This window comes from Amblyraja radiata, chromosome 26 (genome assembly GCF_010909765.2).
Source record: "Amblyraja radiata isolate CabotCenter1 chromosome 26, sAmbRad1.1.pri, whole genome shotgun sequence".
Lineage (NCBI taxonomy): Eukaryota > Metazoa > Chordata > Chondrichthyes > Rajiformes > Rajidae > Amblyraja > Amblyraja radiata.
In genome coordinates this window covers 4,890,197-4,912,942 of record NC_045981.1, presented here as the reverse complement: position 1 = coordinate 4,912,942, position 22,746 = coordinate 4,890,197, and the positions used below count along the sequence as shown (strand labels likewise).

At 42.9% G+C, this 22,746-nt stretch overlaps 1 protein-coding gene across 2 annotated transcripts in view; it reads left to right on the top strand.

The window, feature by feature from the left end:
• Nucleotides 1–16,599, top strand: part of dnah9 (dynein axonemal heavy chain 9) — a 325,024-nt gene extending 308,425 nt beyond the window's left edge. For both annotated transcript variants that reach the window (XM_033044073.1, XM_033044072.1), the window contains one exon: nucleotides 15,794–16,599. In XM_033044073.1, the coding sequence (XP_032899964.1) occupies nucleotides 15,794–16,021 (228 nt within the window). In that variant the 3' untranslated portion in view covers nucleotides 16,022–16,599. The remainder of the gene's footprint in view (nucleotides 1–15,793) is intronic.
• The last annotated feature ends 6,147 nt before the right edge of the window (nucleotides 16,600–22,746 follow it).

Here is a 22,746-nt window from a genome sequence, read left to right as displayed (position 1 = left end):
TATGATAACTGAAAATTTCATTCAGTTCTCTTAATTTTTAAGAAAATTATGGGCTTTTGACTGTCCACGATCACAGCTTTTTTGTTATGTCCATAGAAAATCAATAGGGAACAAGATGCTAATTTCCAAGTATGAAAATGGCCATAACTTTTTTAAATACTTGAGATATGAAAGTGAATTAGGTGTCAAATTAAACTTCTTTTTATGCTTTATCTGATAGGATAAATTGCAGACTTGATTTTTAAAATCTCAAAAATTTTGTAACATTGCTATCTTCTGTGAAAATGTTTAATTCCTTTAAACTGTGGCATATCTTTAAGTTGAATTACAATGGGACTTGGTTGTTCCTGGAATTATGCATAATTATATCAATGTTAGAAAATTCATTAAGATTTGTACCAAATGTTCAAATATTTTGTTTGTCACTTATGTGAGAGTGGAAATTCTCCCCTTCATTGTCTATCCTAAAATAAAAATATATTTCTTAGTCATAATGGCGTTGAGCTACAGTCCAGCAGAATGATTGTCTGCTTATTGCAAAGCACAACCAATTTTCACACACAGTTAAAACCAGCGAGGTGTCTGTTCTGGGCAATGAGGGGGGAAATTTGTCCCTGATGAATCTGCTTCTCAGCCTCAGTGGGGAAACCCCATTTACCTTCATCGATCAAAAAGATGATGCCCAACAATATACACTTGATCCCATCAGCTTCTGACATAAAATAGGTGCCAAAAGTGGAGACCAGTCACCTTCATAATAGCAGATAAGACAAACGACCAATATGACTGTATCCAAAAACAATGATACAATGGCAAATCATAGTGTGGAAACAGACCCTTCAGCCCAACTTGCCCACACTGGCAAACATGTCCCAGCTACACTAGTTCCTCCTGTCTGCATATGATCAATATCCCTCCAAACCTGTCCTACCCATATACCTGTCTAACTGTTTCTCAAATGTTGGATAGTCCCTGCCTCAACTACTTCCACTGGCAGCTTGTTCCATACACCCATCATTCCTATTAAATCTTTTCCCCTTCACCTTGAACCTATGTCCTTTGGTCCATGATTCACCTACTCTGGGCAAGAGACTCTGTGCATCTACCCGATCTGTTCCTCATGATTTTATACACCTCTAGAAGAACAACCCTCATCTGCCTGCGTTCCAAGGAATAGAGTCCCAGCCGACCCAACCTCTCCCTTTAGCTCAGACCCTCTAGCCCTGGCAACGTCCTCGTAAATCTTCTCTGCACCCTTTCCAGCTTGACAACGTCTTTCCTATAACATGGTGCCCAGAACTGAACACAATACTCTAAATGCGGCCTCACCAATGTCTTATACAAGAGAAGCAGAGGGGAGTGGACAGTGAAGCGAGTTGTGATGAAAATAAAACATTGCCATATAGGAACAAAGATTCAGACTTTTCACTGTTAGGTTTAATTTTCATTTAATCTAGCCAATGTTAACATGTTGTATTAGATCTGACTTAAACTCCCTGAGAGACGGTTCCCAAAAAAATTATCCCAGTAGGTCACCTTTGGCATTAAAAAAAATGCTTAGATCACATCAAGGGAAAAATGGGTGACATTTATGAGAAAGTTACTCATCTGGGATTGGTGGAAAGCTCTGCAGTTTAAATAATGAAGGCAATTTGAATGCAGCTTACATTGTACATGGCCCTTGCATGAATATCAGCAGATTTCTCTGCAGTACATTATTGATTAGCTTCTTAGCAAAATTGCTCTTACACAAATTTGTGTGGTATCATAAACGATTGTGAATGGAAACCACAGCCATTACTGATCTTACCATTGCTAATGTTCCCGGCTTATTGCGACATGACTCCTCTATTTTTTTTTTCTGCTGCTTTGCTTCAGAATCCGGTTGTTTCAACTGTAGAAATTTACCATCAGTGTGGCCCGTGTTGGATGACAGTAAGCTGATTTAAAGATGCTTGTACAAGCCTCTGCTTCCAGGCATAGATACATTCTTACAATGTGTATCACTGGGACAGATAGCACAGGGCATGTGAAGAAGGACAAGCTACTCGAAGAAGGAATCTTATGACTTAAAATCAATCTGAGATGCGAAGGGTCATTCCCTTATTTAAAGCCCTGTGAGGAAGTATATGCTTCAGTGAGAACACGCACATTGAAATCTGTCACTGGTTCAAACCATAAATGCATCTCCAGGGGGAGAGCAAGGACTACATGTGTAAGAAGGAACTGCAGATGCTGGTTTAAACCGAAGATGGACATAAAAACCTGGAGTAATGTCACTCATTCCTTCTCTCCAGTGATGCTGCCTGTCCCGCTGAGTAACTCCAGCTTTTTGTGTCTATCTTTGGCAAGGTCATTGTCATTATTGTCATTAACTCTTAAAGTGACCATTGCACTAAACTTCAATACTTCCAGGATGACCTGGAGATGTTGTAATAAGAAGGAACTGCAAATGCTGGTTTATACCAAAGATAGACACAGTGCTGGAGTAACTCAATGGGTCTGAAGAAGGGTCACAAACCGAAACGTCACCTATCCATTTTCTCCAGAGATGCTTCCTGGCCCACTGTGTTACTCCAGCACTTTGTGTCTATGTTTGAAACTCTTTGCAGTTTTCCATTTTGTATTGTATAACTGAAGCTGCTGTTCAAAAAGTTAAGTATATTTACAGTGATTAGCAACAGGGCTGCCAACTCTCACGCATTGAGCGTGAGACTCAGGCATTTCGCAAAATTCTCACGCTCTCACGCTGATGACAGAAGTTGTCATGCTCAAAATTTTTTATTTTATTTAAAACAATATAAACAAATAAATAAATAAAGTCACACTCCTCCACACTCACCAATGAGAATAGTTTTCTGTCGGCGTGTTTCCCATAAAGAACGAGCAATTTGATTGGCTTAAGCCCATTGCACACTATTTAAAATGGCAATGTAGACAAAAATGCTGGAGAAACTCAGCGGGTGAGGCAGCATCTATGTCTGAGTTTGACCCATCTTCAGACTCAAGCATTTCTCCAGCATTTTTGTCCACCACTCCATAGATGCTGCCTCGCCCACATTTACATTCCCATGCATTTTCTACCCTGGGAAAAAATGTTTTGACTGTCTACCCTATCTATGCCTCACATAATGTTCTACACTTGTATCAAACCTCCTCACAACCTCCAGGAAACAAATCCAGGTCTATCCAACCTCTCGCTGTGGCTGAAACCTCTAATCCAGGTAACATTCTGGTAAAACTCCTCTGCACCCTCTCCAAAGCTTCCACATCTGTCCTGTAATGGGGCGACCAGAACTGCAGCAAATCTCCAAATGCAGCCTAACCAAAGTCCTGACGAGTTGCATCATAACTTCCTAACTCGTATATTCAATGCCTGTGGCAAAAAAGACAAGCATGCCATCCATCTTCTTTCCCGCCCCATCTACTCGTGCTGCTACCTTCAGTGAGCTATAAACTTGCATTCTAAGATTCCTCTGCACATCATTGCTGTTCAGGATATTGCCATTTTCTGTATACTTTCCCTCACATTCAATCTCCCAAATTGCAACACCTCACACCCACACCCATACAGAAACGGCCCACTGAGACCATATACAAGAGACGCTATGTTTTGGTGCCATTCCAAAGTCCAAGCTGCAGCTGACCATAAAGGGCCGTTGTCCTGGCAACAGGCCCCCCAGCCGTTGCTTTGATCCGGATCGGCCAGTGAACCGTGGCCCCTCTCCTCGCGAGCCACCGTCAGCCTTTGTGCCCCTGGCGGTGCCTGCCGCAGCCGACCTTGAGGGGAACGGAAGGCAAGACTCCACGTCCTCTAACCGGCCCTTTGTTCCAGCGTCCACCGTCACCCACGCCCTCCACTATCTGGTCCTCGGGGATGTGCCTGGGCCGGACTTGGCAACTTCCCTCTTCAGATTCCATGGTAGACCAGCCCGGACTACTGCAAGGCACGATGGTCGTTCTGCCACAAGGCCTGTCTTGCCACTTGTCATAAGGCCAGAAGTGATAGGAGCAGAATTAGGCCAATCGGCCAATCAAGGCTACTCCGCCATTCAATCATGTCTGATCTATGTCTCCCTCCTAAACCCATTCTCCTGCCTTCTCCCCATAACCCCTGACACCCATACTAATCAAGAATCTATCTAGCTCACAATACTCCAAATGCAGCCTGACCAGCACCTTATAGAGCCTCAGCATTACATCCATGTTTTTGTATTCTAGCCCTCTTGAAAAAAATGCTAGCATTGCGTTTGCCTTCCTTACTACTGATTCGACTTGCAGATGAACTATTTACAGAACCTATATCAGCACTCCCAAGTCTCTTTGCACCTCCGATTTCTGGATGTTTAGGTTAAAATGTATTTTGTATGTTTTTTTGCATTTTATTGGTATGACTGTAGGCCAAATCAAATTCCTCGTACGTTACAAAACATACTTGGCTAATAAAGTATGATTATGAAAGGATGTGAAATCAGCACTGTTAATTTCAGAGCAATGTTACACAGGAAAACACTGTGATCGTCATAATTACATTGTTGATGTTTGGGTGAGTCTTGGTGTTGTTGCTTCGTTGTTAAAAGGCCCATTACTAGCCCATTACCTCCTACCCTCTATCACTGCATATGACAGCAAGTCAAGTCCATCTTGGTGCTCAGTGGTCTAGAGCAGTGATTCCCAACCTGGGGCCATGGCAAATTTCAGGGGGGGGGCACAGACAAATTTTTGTATTTAGGGAGCCACAGATTCAATGAAGGGGGCCACAGAGCTACCACCCTGTTGCCTTCTAAATTTCAGTTCTAATAAATTTAAATCAATGTATTTGAAATATTTTTGATGTTTGTGGAATAGAATAAAAGAGAATATATGTACAATTAATAGACACTGATATTTTTATGGAAGGTATTATAATATTGAAGTACTTTTTTTCCGCTAATAATGTCAGGGGGGGGGGGGGGCACAGAAAAATTAAAAGATCCCAAGGGGGCCATGAGCTAAAAAAGGTTGGGAACCACTGATCTAGAGTACAAGATGCTTCCACTCTTTCACATAAGTTACCTCTGCTGTAAAATAATTAGTATTAATCGAACATTGTGTATTGGATATGACAAGAAAAGCAAAGGAATATTTAACATCAAACTAAAGTCCCTATGACAAAATGGTACTGTTTGCATTGGTGGTTTGCAGTAGAAAGGTAGATTTGATGTCACACCATCACTGATCAAATCTGTGTTTAGCCTCGCAACAAATATTCATTCAATATCTATGCCTAGAGTGTAGATTTAGCAATGTTAATTCATAGCATATATTTGGGCAGGAATGTCATATTTCTCATTTTTAAGTTATGTATCAGTTAAATATGAGTGTACATTTCTTTATGGAATATCTGGAATAGCTTTGGAAGCTCAGCATCTTGCGTGAACCTGCAGTACCTCAGCATTAGAGTCATAGAGTGATACAGTGTGGAAACAGGCCCTTCGGCCCAACTTGCCCACAACAGCCAACAATGTCCCAGCTACACTTGTCCCACTTGCCTACACTTCGTCCATATCCCTCCAAACCTGTCCTATCCATGTAGATTTATTTTATATTTCTTGTTGTTAGCCGACTCCATTAGTAATTTGGTGCTCGGCTGTGCCAGCAGAACTCCACAATTTTGTTTTCCTTGAAACTTTAAATTTAACCACTTCCGTACATTCAAAGATCAACCGGTTTCCTCCAATTCCTTGTAAAACTTTTTGTTATACCCAAGGGAAGGCTGACCCTAAAATCTATAAAATAGCACACATGACAAAGGAAATATTGATCTTTCATGGCAGGCGAGGTAACTCTATGGATCATCTTCACTGAGCTAAAGGAATACACATCATGGACTGTAACCAATAGATTTCAATGAAAAATACTTCCAATTATCTTTTGTTTCCTGGAGCTTAAATCATGAGGAGGCAGGATTTGAGTAACTTTCATGGCCTCGGAAAAGGACTGTCTGACCACCGGCTGTGAAACATCCATTGGGTTTGATCTATTGCATTCGCTGGATTTAGCCCGAGTTGATAGAAGGAAGCTAATTAGTTATACTGGACTGCACAAAAAATGTGTTTGTCTTGCATTTATGTGTGGATTAACCTTTAATTACACCATGTATGGGTGCCCCATTTGGGCACATCAGCAATGCGCTCTGAGGATTTGCAAAAATGTTGGCATTTATAAACAATTTTAGTTCCACGGCACATGCAGATTCTATTCACGTTCCAATAGGTAGGTTCTGTATTCTGCCTGCTGATGTAGATTGTTGTCATGCTATCCAACTCCAAATTCCACCATGGTGTTTTATGATACTAACATTGTATTGTGTGGATAATTCTGCTGTTGTGTGTTGCTGAGCTATACTGCCAGTGCCACACTACAGTTCCATATCTTCTTTAGTTGATATTTGCTCTACAAAGCTCATATCGTTCAGCTGTGAGCTACAAATGAGTTTACAGGGTGGAAATATCAAAGAGTAGAGGGCATAATTTTGAGGTGAGAGGGGCAATGTTTAAAGGAGATGCGCAGGACAAGTTTTTCACACAGAGGGTGATTGATGGGTGCCTGGATCATGCTGCCAAGGGTGGTGGTGAAAGCAGATAAGATGGTGGTGTTTAAGAGGCTTTTGCATAGGCACATGGATATGCAGGGAATGGTGAGATATGGATCATGTGCAGGCTGTTGAGATTAGTTTATCTTGGCATCATCTTTCACACAGACATTGTGTGCTGAAAGGCTTGTTCCTGCACTGTGCTCAAGTCAAGTCAAGTCAAGTTTATTCCTCACATACACATACGAGATGTGCAGTGAAATGAAAGTGACAATGCTCGCGGACTTTGTGCAAAAAGACAAACAAACAAACAACCAAACAAACTATAAACACAATCATAAACACACACATATTCTTTTACATATTAAATATTGGAAGGAAAAACATTCAGTAAAGTTAGTCCCTGGTGAGATGGGAGTTTACAGTCCGAATGGCCTCTGGGAAGAAACTCCTTCTCAACCTCTCCGTTCTCACCGCATGGCAACGGAGGCGTTTGCCTGACCGTAGCAGCTGGAACAGTCCGTTGCAGGGGTGGAAGGGGTCTCCCATGATTTTATTTGCTCTGGAGTTGCACCTCCTGTTGTATAGTTCCTGCAGGGGGGCGAGTGAAGTTCCCATAGTGCGTTCGGCCGAACGCACTACTCTCTGCAGAGCCTTCTTGTCCTGGGCAGAGCAATTCCCAAACCAGATGTAATGTTCCCGGACAAGATGCTTTCCACAACCGCTGCGTAGAAGCACTGGAGGATCCTTGGAGACACTCTGAATTTCCTCAATTGCCTGAGGTGGTAAAGGCGCTGCCTTGCCTTACTCACGAGTGCTGAGGCGTGTGATGCCCATGTCATATCCTCAGAGATGTGGACTCCCAGATATTTAAAACAGCTCACCCTATCCACAGTATCCCCATTTATCCTCAATGGAGTGTACGTCCTCGGATGATGTGCCCTCCTAAAGTCCACGATCAGCTCCTTAGTTTTTTTGATGTACAAGAGGAGGCTGTTGTCCTGGCACCAGAGTGCTAGATCAGCCACCTCCTCCCGGTAGGCCTTCTCATCGTTGTCTGAGATCAGGCCCACCACCACAGTGTCATCAGCAAACTTAATTATTGAGTTGGAGCTGAACCTAGCCACACAGTCATGTGTGTACAGGGAGTACAATAGGGGGCTGAGGACGCAACCCTGGGGCGATCCTGTGCTCAGGGTGAGGGACTTTGATGTATTCCCTCCCATCTTGACTACCTGGGGCCTGGCGGTGAGAAAGTCCGGGGCCCAGGCACACAGGGGGGTGTTGAGCCCTAATTCCAGTAGCTTCCCGGCCAGTCTGGTGGGGTACCACAATGCTGTTGTGTGTTCTATGACTATTGTATATAACCACAGTTATAGTAGAATGGCAGATGGCGGTCCATCTAGGAGAGGGAGCACTCTGGTTTAAAACCTCCACTGCCTTGTGGCCATATCCAGTCATGGAAAAGGCTCCAGGAGTAAACCTCAAGAAAATACGTAGTCGGAGCCCCTAAGGCAGTTCGTCGTTGTCTACAACCTCGCTCTGGCAGCTCCTGCGACGGCGCTGGTGCCAAACTGTAACGGCCCTGCTGTTCCTTTGGATAGATCAGCGACATGGAGAGGGGGGGCGTGCTGCATGGGCAACAGCCTGACCTCCATATGACATCGCCCAGGCTTGCATCCGACCACGAACTAGGATGCATCACCCATGGTCAGTCATGACCAAAGGGGGCCTACTACTATTGTAGAAAATGCCATAAAATCTAGGCATATGTTCAATCGGTCATTATACAAAATATAACTTGGCCTCTTCAGAAGTGTTGTGTATTTCATACAATTTGCCAAAACCAATTTTGACTTTGGTGTCATTAGATTTCTGGAGATGTGGTCAGAGGACTACAAGTCTTAAGCAAAATACAAAATGGAAGAGCTCAGCAGGTCAGGCTGCATCTGTGGAAGGAATGGACAGAACAAGTTTTAGATTAGTACACTTCCTCAGGCTGACAGGAGTAGGGGGGAGAAAGCTGGAAAAGAGAGGCAGGGCGGAGCAAAATTTGATAGTTAGGTACAGGTGAGGGGGTGTAGATTGGCAGATGGGTGGAGCAAGTGTCAAAGGCTGGGGGCGAGAAGGAGATGAAAGGTAGGTCAGTAAGGAAAGAAGAAGAGAAGTGAAATGTAAAGCCGGAGGGAGGGATATGGGGCGAAGGGAACACGGGGAGAGGGGAAGGACGGAGGATATAACGGAAATGGGGATGGGGATGGGACATTTTTCACACAGAGAGTGGTGAATCTCTGGAATTCTCTGCCACAGAAGGTAATTGAGCCCAGTTCATTGGCTATATTTAAGAGGGAGTTAGATGTGGCCCTTGTGGCTAAAGGGATCAGGGGGTATGGAGAGAAGGCAGGTACGGGATACTGAGTTGGGTGATCAGCCATGATCATATTGAATGGCGGTGCAGGCTCGAAGAGCCGAATGGCCTACTCCTGCACCTATTTTCTATGTTTCTATGTTTCTATGAACATACGGAGCTAGTGAATGGAGCAGGGTGACTGGTGGGGTGGGAGAAGGTAGGAGAAATGTACATGTAGCGGGTTGGGAGGGGATGGGAAAGAGGAGGTTATTGCTTGAAACTGGGGAATTCAGTGTCCATACTGTTGGGTTGTGTACTACCCATTACTCTCCTCCGGCACTTGGTGTTTTGCTGCAAGATTCCAGAGTCTGCAGTTCCTTGCGACTGTGAACTACGTCATACATCCGTTTCACAGATGTTATCGAGGCAAATGGTTGTCTTGATTTTAATTTGCCTTGTGAATAGTAACATTTCCTGTGTACGAAACATGTCCTTCAGTAAGTATCATCTACATGCACAACCAAATGATGGGTGTCTGAACTAATAGTTCAGAGGAAACATCGTCACTTTGAAAGATTGACTCTTTTTCTCTCTCCATAGATGCTGCTGAGTTTTTCCAGTATTTGCATAATTTTAATGCATTTATATTTTTCACAACAGGTTACTTTGCAAAATGTTATGTTACTAGTACTGTTCTACAAGTTCAAGTGTTGAATATCTGAATTATAATGCTCCTACTTGACTATCTGAGCTCCGTCATCCAATGTTTCCTGCACAAGGGAGGTTTTCCCTCTGCCTATATGAGCCAAGCAGTGACTTTATTTAACGAGGGTGTCGTTGGGAACAGTACAGTACTCTGAGATATATTCACAGGAAACAAATTTCCTGAAATTATATACAGGTATTGGACAATTATCGTGGTGGAGAGAAGTAAGAGTCATGCATCGCTCCACCGGACTGGTCTACCAGATAGCTTAACATCGACATAATTCTACTACCAGCTTGCTTAACAATGTTTACTCACCTCCTTCACCTCATCACAATCCAGGTCAGGTCGAGCGATGGATGACTTTGATTCATTTCAGTCCAGATCAGAGTTGTCATGATCTTCAGTGAAACATGGACCACAATGGCACCAGCTCCAAAAATGCGTCTGGAAAAATAATTCCAGTTTGCTATCGCTGAACTAGTGTCTCAGTCTTTGACAGAAAGCGTCTGGGACAGGCAAGTCTGATAACATTGACTTGAGCGGAAAAACGGATACATCAATTTCCTTCCAACCAGGGCTGCTGACATTGTTTGTGTATTAACTTGGCATTCATTGGAGAGAGTTACATTTACAGCCACATCATCTTCACGACTTCCATGGCTTTTAACTGTTGGCGGGTGTATTTTTAACATGGTCTGAAAGAGTTGATAAGTGTTTGTAGGAAGGAACTGCAGATGCTGCTTTACACCGAAGATAGATACATGACGCTGGAGTAACTCAGCAGGACAGGCAGCACCTCTGGAGAGAAGGAGTAGGTGACATTTCGGGTCAAGACCCTTCTTCAGACTGAGTGTCACGGGAGATGGAGACATGGAAGGTTAAGGTGTGGAAACACGGATCAAAGGATCATCGTCACCCATTCCTTTTCTCCAGAGATGCTGCCTGTCCCGCTGAGTTACTCCAGCTTTTTGTGTCTGTCAGCTTCTGTGCTGTAGAGCAGCATCTGTGGAGAGAAATAGACAGATAACGTTTCAGGTCAGGATGCGTCCACAGACTGGTGGAGTAGAGGAGAGAGAGCTGTGAAAGTGATGAAGGGATTGGGTGGGGCAAGAATTGGCAAGAGAGAGTTGATTGAATTCTCCCCATAGTTGATGCTCACATATGCAAGCATTCGGTCAGACACACTCTGCAGTGATCTCCTACCATGGGTAATGTTTCTTTCATCACCTTGGTTGGGGTCAGCAACTGAGCTCAAAGCTGGTGGAACTCATTTTTAGTTTAGTTTAGTTTAGATACAGCGCGGAAACAGGCCCATCGGCCCACCGGGTCCGCGCCGACCAGCGATCCCCGCACGTTAACACTATCCTATACCCACTTGGGACAATTTTTACATTTTTACCAAGCCAATTAACCTACAAACATGTACGCCTTTGGAGTGTGGGAGGAAACCGAAGATTTCGGAGAAAACCCACGCAGGTCACGGGGAGAAAATACAAACTCCATATAGACAGCACCTGTAGCCAGGATCGAACCCGGGTCTCCGGCGCTGCATTCGCTGTCAGGCAGCAACTCTACCGCTGCGCCACCGTAACCGCTTTAATCTGGCGTCTCTTCATTTATATAATCTAGCTCCCCACTGATTCTCCAAGAACATTATACTTAATGTCATGACAGGCAAATTAATGGGCATGGATTATGTACTAGCGTGATAGATCCAGGCTTTCAGTAACATAAAATTCAATCTTATATTGACGGAGTCATAAACAAGGAGATATGATCTGTCTCAGTTAAAACAATATCCACCCAGTGTAACATGACCCTGATCAATTTTATGAAAGTATACAGCATGACTGATGATTTATAGGTCAGCCTGATGTTTTTCATTACTAAGACCATGCCAGTTTGCAGGGATTACTAAAGAACAGAGTTCTAGTAGGCTTAATTTCAGAGAAATGGTAGAGTTTTTTTGAAGAATAACATAATGAGTTCTGTACAATATAGTTGGGGGATCAATAGACATCCCTGTACAATGCAGGTAGCTCTTTAAGCTGCTGCACAATTTCTAGCTGTGACTCCAATGTGTATCATCATGCAGAGCATGAGGCAGTGGAATCATATACTCTGTGTGCCTTGCAGTACTTGCTTATTCAAAACACAGGCCTGTCCCACTTTCGCGACCTAATTCACCACCTTTTTTACTCGTGGACATTTTTCATCATGTTGAAAAAAACGCCCCGACCTACTTGATGCCACGAGTACCTACGACTAGCATCACGGCCTACCTACGACCTCGTAACGACCATGCTGCGAGTACGAGTCAAGGACAAACTCGGCAGAAGTCGTGAGTTAGGTCATGAAAGTGGGACAAGCCCTTTACACATGTCCAATTCTCTCAGAGGTAAAATCCTGCAAACCATTGCATTGATTATCCCAGCCTGTCAGTCAACGTGTACAAGCAAGATGTGAGATTCCTACGCGGGAATCTCAGATCATGGTTGAGTCGAGGCAATGCTGTGTATTGACACTGGAGGGGAAAATAAGTGGCTGCTGCTGCCTCGGACACATATTCTTTGAATGTTGCCCAGTTTTGTGATTCGATTGAAATGCCATTCTTCTCTCTAGTCTCACACTGTTGGAATAATCATTGTAGGAATAGAGCATAATTGTGCAGGAAGGAACTGCAGATGCTGGTTCAAACCGAAGATAGACACAAAGAGCTGGAGTAACTCAGCGGGTCAGACAGAATCTCTGGAGAGAAGGAATAGGTAACGTTTTGGGTTGAGACCCTTCTTCAGACTGAGAGTCAGGGGGAAGGGAAACGAGTGATATAGAGAGATATAGAACAAATTAATGAAAGATATGCAAGAAAGAAACGATGATAAAGGAAACAGGCCATTGTTAGCTGCGGGATAGATGAAAACAAGTCACTGACAATGAAACTCACCAGGATGACATTGACAACGACCAGGATGGGGGAGGGACGGAGAGAGAGGGGTGCAAAAGCTACTTGAAGTTGGAGAAATCAATATTCATACCGCTGGCTTATAAGCTACCCAAGTGATCAATTTCATCTGTTTGTTTTCCTCCACAGATGCTGCCTGACCCGCTGAGTTCCTCCGGCACTTTGTGTTTTGGTCAAGATCAGTTATAACATTTATTTACTATCCGAACTGATGGATTGCTTTCAGATACAAACAGCTTAATGTAAAATGTAATCAATTTACACACAAGTCATAAACCTAATCTTGATGCTATGCTGCAGTCAGCATATTCCAAATGATTGCATAAGTGTTTTATATTGATGATGACTGTCATTGTTTTGTTAATTATTGTTAATATTGTCCTCTGTTTTATAATATTAATAATACTAACTTTATTTATATAGCACTTTTCATACAATTGAATGCAACCCAAAGTGCTTTCCACAAAAAAGGCAGGTCTAAACAAAACTATAATTTTAAAAAGCTAGGACATATGCAGTTCATATTCCGCCTGGGGGACCTTGCGTCCGGATGGCATTAACATTGAATTCTCCCAATTTTGCTAGTCCTTGCTGTCTCCTCCCCTTCCTTAACCCTCTAGCTGTCTCCTCCCACCCTCCCATCCGCCCGCCCTCAGGCTCCTCCTCCTCCCCTTTTTCCTTCCTTCTCCCCCCCCCACCCCCCATCAGTCTGAAGAAGGGTTTCGGCCCGAAACGTTGCCTATTTCCTTCGCTCCATAGATGCTGCTGCACCGCTGAGTTTCCCCAGCAATTTTGTGTACCTGCAGTTAATAAGCACAGATTTATATAAAAATATAAAATATAAAATTGAGAGTGTAAAAGGATTTAAGATTCTTCTAGCAGTCCTTATTTACATGAAATCTCCCAATTATTCATCGTACTCAGGAAAGATCTGGTTGGCGGTATACCTAAGTCCTTTCGTTTAGTTTAGAGATACAGCGCGGAAACAGGCCCTTCGGCCCACCAAGTCTGCGCAAAACAACGATCCCTGCACATTAACACTATCCTACACACACTAGGGACAATTTTCAATTTTTACCAGGCCAATTAACCTACAAACCTGCACGTTTTTGGAGTGTAGGAGGAAACTGAAGATCTTGGAGAAAAACCCAACCTGGTCATGGGAGAACGTACAAACTTCGAGCAGACGAGCACCGGTAACCAGGATCGCACTGGTTCTCTGGCGCTGTAAGGCAGCAACTCTACCGCTGTGCCACCGTGCTGCCCCTATTTTGTGTTCTTTTTGTAATTATCCTTTTCAGCCTTTCCAAAAGCTATTGGCCACAATACTCCAAACAGAGCCTAGGCATTATTAGAAGGATTTAATGAGCCAGAACACAAACTGAATTAAATCTGGTAATAAATTGTTGCATTTATTATATATGCATGGGTTTGGCCACGATGCACAAATGCAGTCTGGGAACCTAAAGAAACCCTGTAAGCCAGCTCCCTTTGTGGGCAGAAAGACTCCAACATGCGCCTGTAATAAATATACATGTCACGTGGCCAGGAAGTTAATAATAATGGTTAACTTTTTATCGGTGCGGGTATGCCTTACTGCCACAACCGTCAGGAAAACAAATACACTGATGTGAACTGTACGCTAGTTTAAACATTTTATATAAAGCACTTTGTATGTGAAAGCAATCCATTAGTTAGGATAGTATATAAACGTTAAAAGTGACCTTGACCAAAACACAAAGTGCCGGAGGAATTCAGCGGGTCAGGCGACATCTGTGGAGAAAAATGAACGGATGATATTTCGGGTCAGGACACTTCCTCAGTCTGCAGCAGTTGGCCTTTTTGCTCGGGTTTTCCAGCATCTGTGGTCTCGTGGACCTGAATTGATTCATAGAACAGAAGAGTCCGTTCATCCCATTGTGTCCAGATCTCTACCCCATGCTCCAAAGACGTGCAGGTTTGTAGGTTAATTGGCTTGATGTAAAATGTAAAATTGGCCCTAATGTGTGTTGGGTAGTGTCAATGTGTGGGGACCGCTGGTCGGTGTGGACCCGGTGGGCCGAAAGGCCTGTTTCCACACTGTATCTCTAAGCTAGACTAATATATTCGATCAAGTTCCACCAAGATGCAGTACAGAACGCCACAGGAGATCCTTCTTCTCCCGTGGCTATCAAACTGTACAACTGCTCCCCCTTCTATCGTGGGGTAGACCGAGACTGACATCCCGCCCCACCCCCCCTAATCTTCGCACATCCCCCAAGCCTTTCCACTCGTCACTTTAATTTCATGTTTCATGTATTTTGTGTTTTTATGATTGCTGGCAGATCAATTCCCTTCCTCGGATAAATAAAGTTCAATCATATCATATTGTATATATCAAAAATTAATGCCCTAACACTGATTCCTGGGTTGGCACTGTCCTTGTTCCTCTAATGTGAAAAGCAGTCATTCACCATGGCACTCTGGTATCTGTAACCAGCCAACCTGCTATCCATGTCATCAATATCCCTTTTATCCCTCATGCTTCAGCTTTGCTGATAAGCCACTGGCGCCTTATCACTGGCTCAGTACTGTGCAATCCTTTCCCTGGCCAAATGCTTAAAATGTGTCTCACGTGAAGAATCACTTCTGAAGCACAATGCTGAAAGGACGGTTTTGATGCAACGATACCTGGCCTGAATTGTGCGTGTAGATGTGGAGGGTCACTTGCTCCTTCACAGATTTTCACGTAAAAAAATAAATCGCATTTGCTGAGTGCATTTCGTGACCTCAGCATGCCTTAAAGCTCTTGAAGCCAATTTGGTGCTTCGGAACTGTAGTCACTGTTGCAATATGGGGACATTTTTCTGAAGATCAAAGGCTTTTGAACAAGATTCATGTAGACGCAATGAACTGCAGGTTCTGGATTTAGCGCAAAGTGCTGGAATAACTCAGCGGGTCAGGCAACAGAAAGGGATAGGTGAAGTTTTGGGTCAGGACCTTTCTTCATGCTTTGGAGGTTTGGCAGTGGGGTAGTCCTGAAGAAGGGTTCTGCACGAAATGTCACCTATCTATTCCCTCCATGGATGCTGCCTGACCCGCTGAGTTATTTACTGAATATCGATTCATGTGCTTATTTGTCATTTGCCTCATATCCACTGGCTACGTAAGGCGACATATATTTGAAGCTGCATATTTTAACTTTTGTTTTCTCCACAGGCTGGAATTATTACCGATGCCCGTCTGAAGGAGCTGACCCCGACAATGCCAGTTATTTTCATCAAAGCCATTCCAGTTGACAAGCAGGACATTCGCAGTGTGTATCCATGTCCGGTTTACAAAACACGCCTCCGAGGCCCAACGTTCGTCTGGACTTTTAATCTGAAAACCAAGGAAAAGCCATCCAAGTGGGTGCTCGCTGGAGTGTCCCTCCTACTGCAAATTTAAGCTGAAGAGTTTGCACAATCGTCGATAAAATGACAAGAACAAAAAAAAAAACTCATACAATCCAACCTAGATCACTTATTTTGGTATAAAGATTAATAGATATCTTTTAGTATAAAAATACACAAACAAAACATGTTTCTTTGTTTACTAGGAACAGGCCATCGCACTTTATGTGTGATTTCTCAGTTTGAACCATCCACAAATATCACCTGATGCTAGTTTGTTGGGTGACGTGTCACCAGAGATGCCTTTTTCCTTTCCTAATCAAGACCTACTTCTAATTGCCTTTTAATTAGGTACTTTTATAAGATGCACATTTGGATCGTGCTCTCAGCTGGTTTTACACTGTGAAATTAATGAGTAAATACGACACAGTATGTTGGCATCAGTTTATGTAAAGTGTTAAGATCACGTTCCTTGGATGGTTTAACCCGGTGACTGAACAGTTGACTATTTCACCTTCACAACTTGTCAGCTTCCATAAATTTAGCAGATATGAATAGTTAATGAAGGAAACTGCAAATCAAAGATTCAATAACACTCAGAATGTATGGCCAAAATAAATGCATTAGCATAAATTCAAAAGGCTGATCAGTGGCTTCTTATGTTCTTATGCAAGTATATACTGTTGATTTATTTATTTCATCTAAATTACTCAGAAACCAATTACCAATTCATTTGCATCTGCCATTTCACTCACTGTCTGAAGACTTTCGTTTACACAAGGTAAAGTTCCACCTATGTTAACTGTCTTTAGTTTTTGCCCAATAAACCATGCCAAAGTGGGTCACTAATACAGGGAAACACAGCAGCCAATATGAATGCAGCAACTTCTCTGTGAGCAATGGGTTAAATTGCCAGATGATCTGCAATCTTTTGCCGAAGCCAATTAACCAACAAGCCTGTACATCTTTGGAGTGTGGGAGGAATCGGGAAAAACCAGGCGGGTCACAGGGAGAACGTACAAACTTCATACGTACAGACAGCACCCATGGTCAGGATCGAACCTGTGTCTCTGACTCTGTAAGGCAGCAACTCTACCGGGCTGCCCCAGGAGCATTTCAGCCGTTCCTATTTGTTGTTTCAGGATTCCGGCATCTGCAATTTTAATTTCCTTCTCATATCTGTTGAGTTCACCTGTGGGGAAGGCAACAAAGCCCTCGCTCCCACACTTCAAAATGTGATTTATCTTGTGTCCCATTTATAATATTGAAGCAAGTCATTTGAGAGCGTGGAACATAGAGTTCTCAATTACCCTGATTTTGGAACTGTGGTGGAACTTCTAGAAGAGGGAGCTAAAAGGGAAAAGGGTCTTTTAACCAATTAGGTTTTGTTGGCAGGTACTATATCACAGATGTTTGCTCTAATTTGATGTGAAGGGATTTCTGTTTTCACAGTCAGTGGCTGAATTGAAAAACTTTTAAATGAAGAAAATAATGAACTTGCAATGGCAGCCAAATACTGGTTGCAGAGAAGAATTCTATAATTTCAGACATGAATGATCAAACTATTCATCATGTTGTACTGCAGATTAAAGCAATGGGAAGCAACATTGTTCTATTGTAATCAAATAGCATTTTCACCCCAAGATTGGTGGTTATTTAAAAAAAAATACTCTCATTCTGGGAGTAGATTTACCTTCCATTCTGAAAAAGGGTCTCGACCCAAATCGTCACCCATTCCTTCTCTCCAGAGATGCTGCCTGTCCCACTGAGTTACTCCAGCAGTTTGTGTCTATCTTCCAACATAAGCCTGCACCAGTCTGAAGAAGGGTCCTGACACAAAATGACGTCTGTTTCTCTCCATAGACGTTGCCTGGCCCACTGAGTTCCTACAGCAGTCTGTTTTGTGCTCCAGACTCTTGTTTTCCTACATTGAGTCACTGGCAAACTTGGAATGTGAATGAGCAGATGTGGAGGCAGGGTTGATGTTAATTGGCACAATCTGCCCACAATCACCCTTTCTCTGAGGAAGGGTTTCGGCCCGAAACGTTGCCTATTTCCTTCGCTCCATAGATGCTGCTGCACCCGCTGAGTTTCTCCAGCATTTTTGTGTACCTTCGATTTCCAGCATCTGCAGTTCCTTCTTAAACAATCACCCTTTCTCCACTGACTCTTCCATCCCTGTCCATTTATTCTTCCCGATATTAACCTCTGTAGACACCTGTGAAAGTTAGTTAGTTCACTTTAGAGATACGGGCTCCGCGCCGACCAGCGATCCCCACACACTTACACACTCCTACGCCCACTAGGACAATTTACAATTATATCAGGCCTATTAGCCTACAAACCTGAAAGTTTTTGGAATGTGGGAGGAAACCGGAGCACCCGGGGAAAACCCACGCAGGTAACGGGGAGAACGTACAAACTACCCACAGACAGCACCCGTAGTCGGGATCGAACCCGGGTCTCCGGCGCTGTAAGGCAGCAACACTTCCAATGCGCCACCGTGCCACCCTAAATGACATCCACAATTTTATGGGTGTTGACACCAATGTTCTTTCAGGAAAGGGTCTTGCTGAACCAACCAGATTATATGCGTTTTTCTTAGCAGACTAACATCGACAAGTGTGCTTCAGAATGCAAACTATCGAGAAACAATAAGATTAACTGATCTTTTAAAATGTTATTTTCAGTAAGAGCAATCCATCATTTGTCTACATTGTAACATGATGCTTTTGGTGCAAAACACATATATAAAGCATCAGTCTGTTGTGAAATTAGTTTTACAATTGGTTGCCATAATTATTTGTTTTAAAGTAGGCAGTGATGAATTCACAGCTCAAACATAACTATTCATCAATTTGTTCCAACTAAATAATAATGAGGCCTGTTTAACTGAATCTCATTTTTAAGTGGTTGTTCTCCAGTGGTTACAGTAGCTGCTATGAGACTGATTGTAATACATCAACAGTGAATATGAAGATCTGCTTGGGATGAAGCAGCTCAGCTCTTTTCGTATTTTTCTCCTTTTTCTATTTTTCTTGGGCTGTTCTCTACATCTGGTTGAGAGTGATTACAGTATCAGTGAATTTCACCAGTTCTGTAAACCGCGCCGCTCACAGAATCCTGGGCACGGTACATATACACACCAGGTTATCTGCTACAGCTGTTGCGTATCGGTGCCTTTTGACTGCTTTAAGTTCCACACCGGGACACAGCCTTCCTTTGCAAAGCTTGGGGAAATGAGCCCATAAACAGCGAACTGAATATCAGCAGGACACCATACTTTGTGATCACAGGCCAACTGAGAACTTATGTTCAATTGAAGACATTAGTAAAATTTACCACCAACATCAAATGAAGTTCAAGGCTTGAGTGTTATTCTTGAAACTGTACCATCACAGGAAACATACTTGTTTGTTTTGTTGCTACAATGTACTGGGATGTACAAAGGGCAAATTCGACAGCCCCAACTGCTACTGTCTTGGGCAGAGTCGCTTCAAAGAGACACCACTGCAGTAAACACCTTACTGGTGAAAGCCAATTCACTTTCCCGGTTGCTAAACACTTTAATTCCCTTTCCCATTCCCTCAATGACCTTTCTGTCCTAGGTCTACTCCAGTGAGGTAAAATTAAAATTGGAGGAACAGCATCTCATATTTCGCTTGTGTAGCTTAAAGCCCAGTGGTATGAATATTGATTTCTCTAACTTCAAGTAACCCCTGCATTCCCTCTCTCTCTCTCCATCCCTCTCCCACTCGTGGCACCAGCTTCTCATTCTCACCAAGCAAACAGCTAACCATGGCCTGTTTCCTTTATCATCATTGCTTTTTTGCATATCTTTCATTTATTTGTTCTACATCGCTGTCTATATCTCTCGTTTCCCTTTCCCCTGATTAGTCTGAAGAAGGGTCCCGACCCAAAACGTCACTCATTCCTTCTCTCCAGAGATGCTGCCTGTCCCCCTGAGTCACTCCAGCTTTTTGTGTCTAACCACTGCTGTACTGTGCTTGTGTCAGCTGTAACCCAGTTGATGGCGTCCATTCTGGGTCATTAAATTGTGAGTTTGCCTCACTCAAGAGATTGGAGTGCAAGAGATGGCGAATACTCCAAGGGTTCACTGAAGAAGAACATGACAACCCATCATGGTTTCAGATGCTGTCTCTCAGATAAAATGTTAAACTGAGGTGAAGTTTGGAACATAGAACAGCACAGCACAGGAATGGGTGCTTCAGTTCACAATGACCATGCCATTCAGTGTGAAGAAGGATCTCGACCCGAAACGTCACCCATTCCTTCTCTCCAGAGATGCTGCCTGTCCCGCTGAGTTACTCCAGCTTTTTGTGTCTATCTCTGGTTTAAACCAGCATCTGCAGTTCCTTCATACACAAAGTCTAATAGAGCTGTATTATGACTTCCTGACACTTATACTCAATGCTGCGACCAAAATATGCTAGCATACCTGTACCACTCTGACTACTTTTAATATTGAATTTTTAATGGGGGGGACGTGAAAAAGGAAGGAAGAGGCGGAGACAGTGGGCTGTGGGGGAGCTGGGAAGGGGAGGGGAAGGAGGGAGAAAGCAGGGACTACCTGAAATTGGAGAAGTCAATGTTCATACCGCTGGGGTGTAAACTACCCAAGCGAAATATGAGGTGCTGCTCCTCCAATTTACGGTGGGACTCACTCTCAACAATAACAGAGCAAGAGGTGTTTTAAAATTCTGACGTGCTTTAATAGAACAAATAAGAAGTTGTTTCCACTTGCAAAGTGATCACTAGATGGAACACAAACATTAAGGTAATTGGTAAAAGATATAAAGAGGATATTTTAAGCTGTTACGGATGGATTATGATCTAGTATGTGCAGCCTGAACATGTGATGGAGCCAGTAAAATCCAAAGAGGAATTTGAGGTATATTTGTGGAGGTAAGAATGTGAGGAATGACTAGCCCTACACATCCCTTTACAAAATGATGTACCGAATGGCCTCTGGCTGTGCTGTAATATTAACTTGATAAAATTGGAGCTTACATTGGTAAAATCTACCCATTGGTCATTAAATGAACCAACCACTTATTAGCCTGGCATATTTTGTGAGTCACTAGATGATGACTGCCAAACTAGTTTAAAGTAGTAACTTTGCAATGAGAACACAATTTCACCCTCTAAGGCCAGCCAGCACAGAAACATGATTACTGAGCTCGGGCAGCTTTGGTGAGATATGCACTACTGTTCCATTCAACCAGCCGTTCAAGTGCAGATTGGGAGCTTCACTCATGAATACAAATCCAGCTATTAAACATTTGAATTATCTCGGGCAAGCAGACTTTGACTTTCTCTTTCCAGTTTCACACTCTCCATCTCCCTCCCCCCACAACATGTGTTGGATAAGGATTAGAAACTGGGGTAATTCCTGTACAGACCATATGTTTTGGTCAATAAAGATCAGGGAGAACATTTTTTAGACTAAAACATAATGAGCAATAATTGCCCATTCTTTTCATCTCTAGTTGATGTACACAAATTGATATAATTTAACATTCTAACATATTTGTCCCATTACCTCAGCTAAAATCAGCATGAACAGTCTCACATCTCATGGCAGGAGGGCAACTGAATCAGTTTATGACTGTATCCCACATATTAAGTCCTGGAAGATGAAATAGCCTTTAATCCTTATCATAGGTCTAGTCAAAACTTGACAAGTTTTCATTTTAATTGTTTCGCAATTCTTTTGATCTTTGCTCTTTCACAAAGAAACATATTTTTCAAGACATTTATGCTCTGGCTGTCAACTGAAAACTCAGAAAATACTGCAAAAAACAACTTAAAATTACTATAATGTTTAGAAAGGTGCAAAGGTCAATAAACAAAGATTTCTTCAGCTGAAAGCCTGGCTATACATAAATGTGGTAAATATTAAAATGAAGAAGATATTATTTTGAATTCTGGACATGTTTTTGCGTTGTGCATTTTGTTAATATAAAAGTTTTTAAGTTTAACTGTCTATTTTATCAATGATACATTGTTCTGTTCTTACCCCTCTCTTTCTGCCTTTGAAAGGTAAGTTTTGAGCAGTCTCATCCCTAATTTTCTACAGTGCATATCTACAGTGCATTCAGAAAGTATTCAGACCCCTTCACATTTTCCATATTTTGTTACGTTACAGCCTTATTTTAAAATTGATTAAATTCATTCATTTTATCATCATTCTACACACAATACCAGATAATAAAAAAGCAAAAATAAGTGTTTAGAAATTTTTGCAAAATAATTAAAAATAAATAACTGACATATCACATTTACATAAGTATTCAGACCCTTTACTCAGTACTTTGTTGGTGCATTTTTGGCAGTGATTACAGCCTCAAGTCTTCCTGGGTACGACGCTACAAGCTTGGCACACCTGTATTTGGGTAATTTCTCCCATTCTCTGCAGATCCTACTCCATCGCAGGGGACAGACTCCTGACCGACATACATTATAAACCCACTGACTCACATGGCTATCTGGACTACACGTCTTCCCACCCTGCCCCCTGTAAAGACTCCATCCCCTACTCCCAATTCCTCCGCCTACGCCGCATCTGTTCCCAGGATGAGACATTTCATACCAGGGCATCGGAAATGTCCTCGTTCTTCAGGGAACGGGGATTCCCCTCCGCCACCATAGATGAGGCTCACACCAGGGTCTCATCCATACCCCGTAACACTGCTCTCTCTCCCCATCCCCGCACACGCAACAAGGGCAGAGTCCCTCTGGTCCTCACCTTTCACCCCA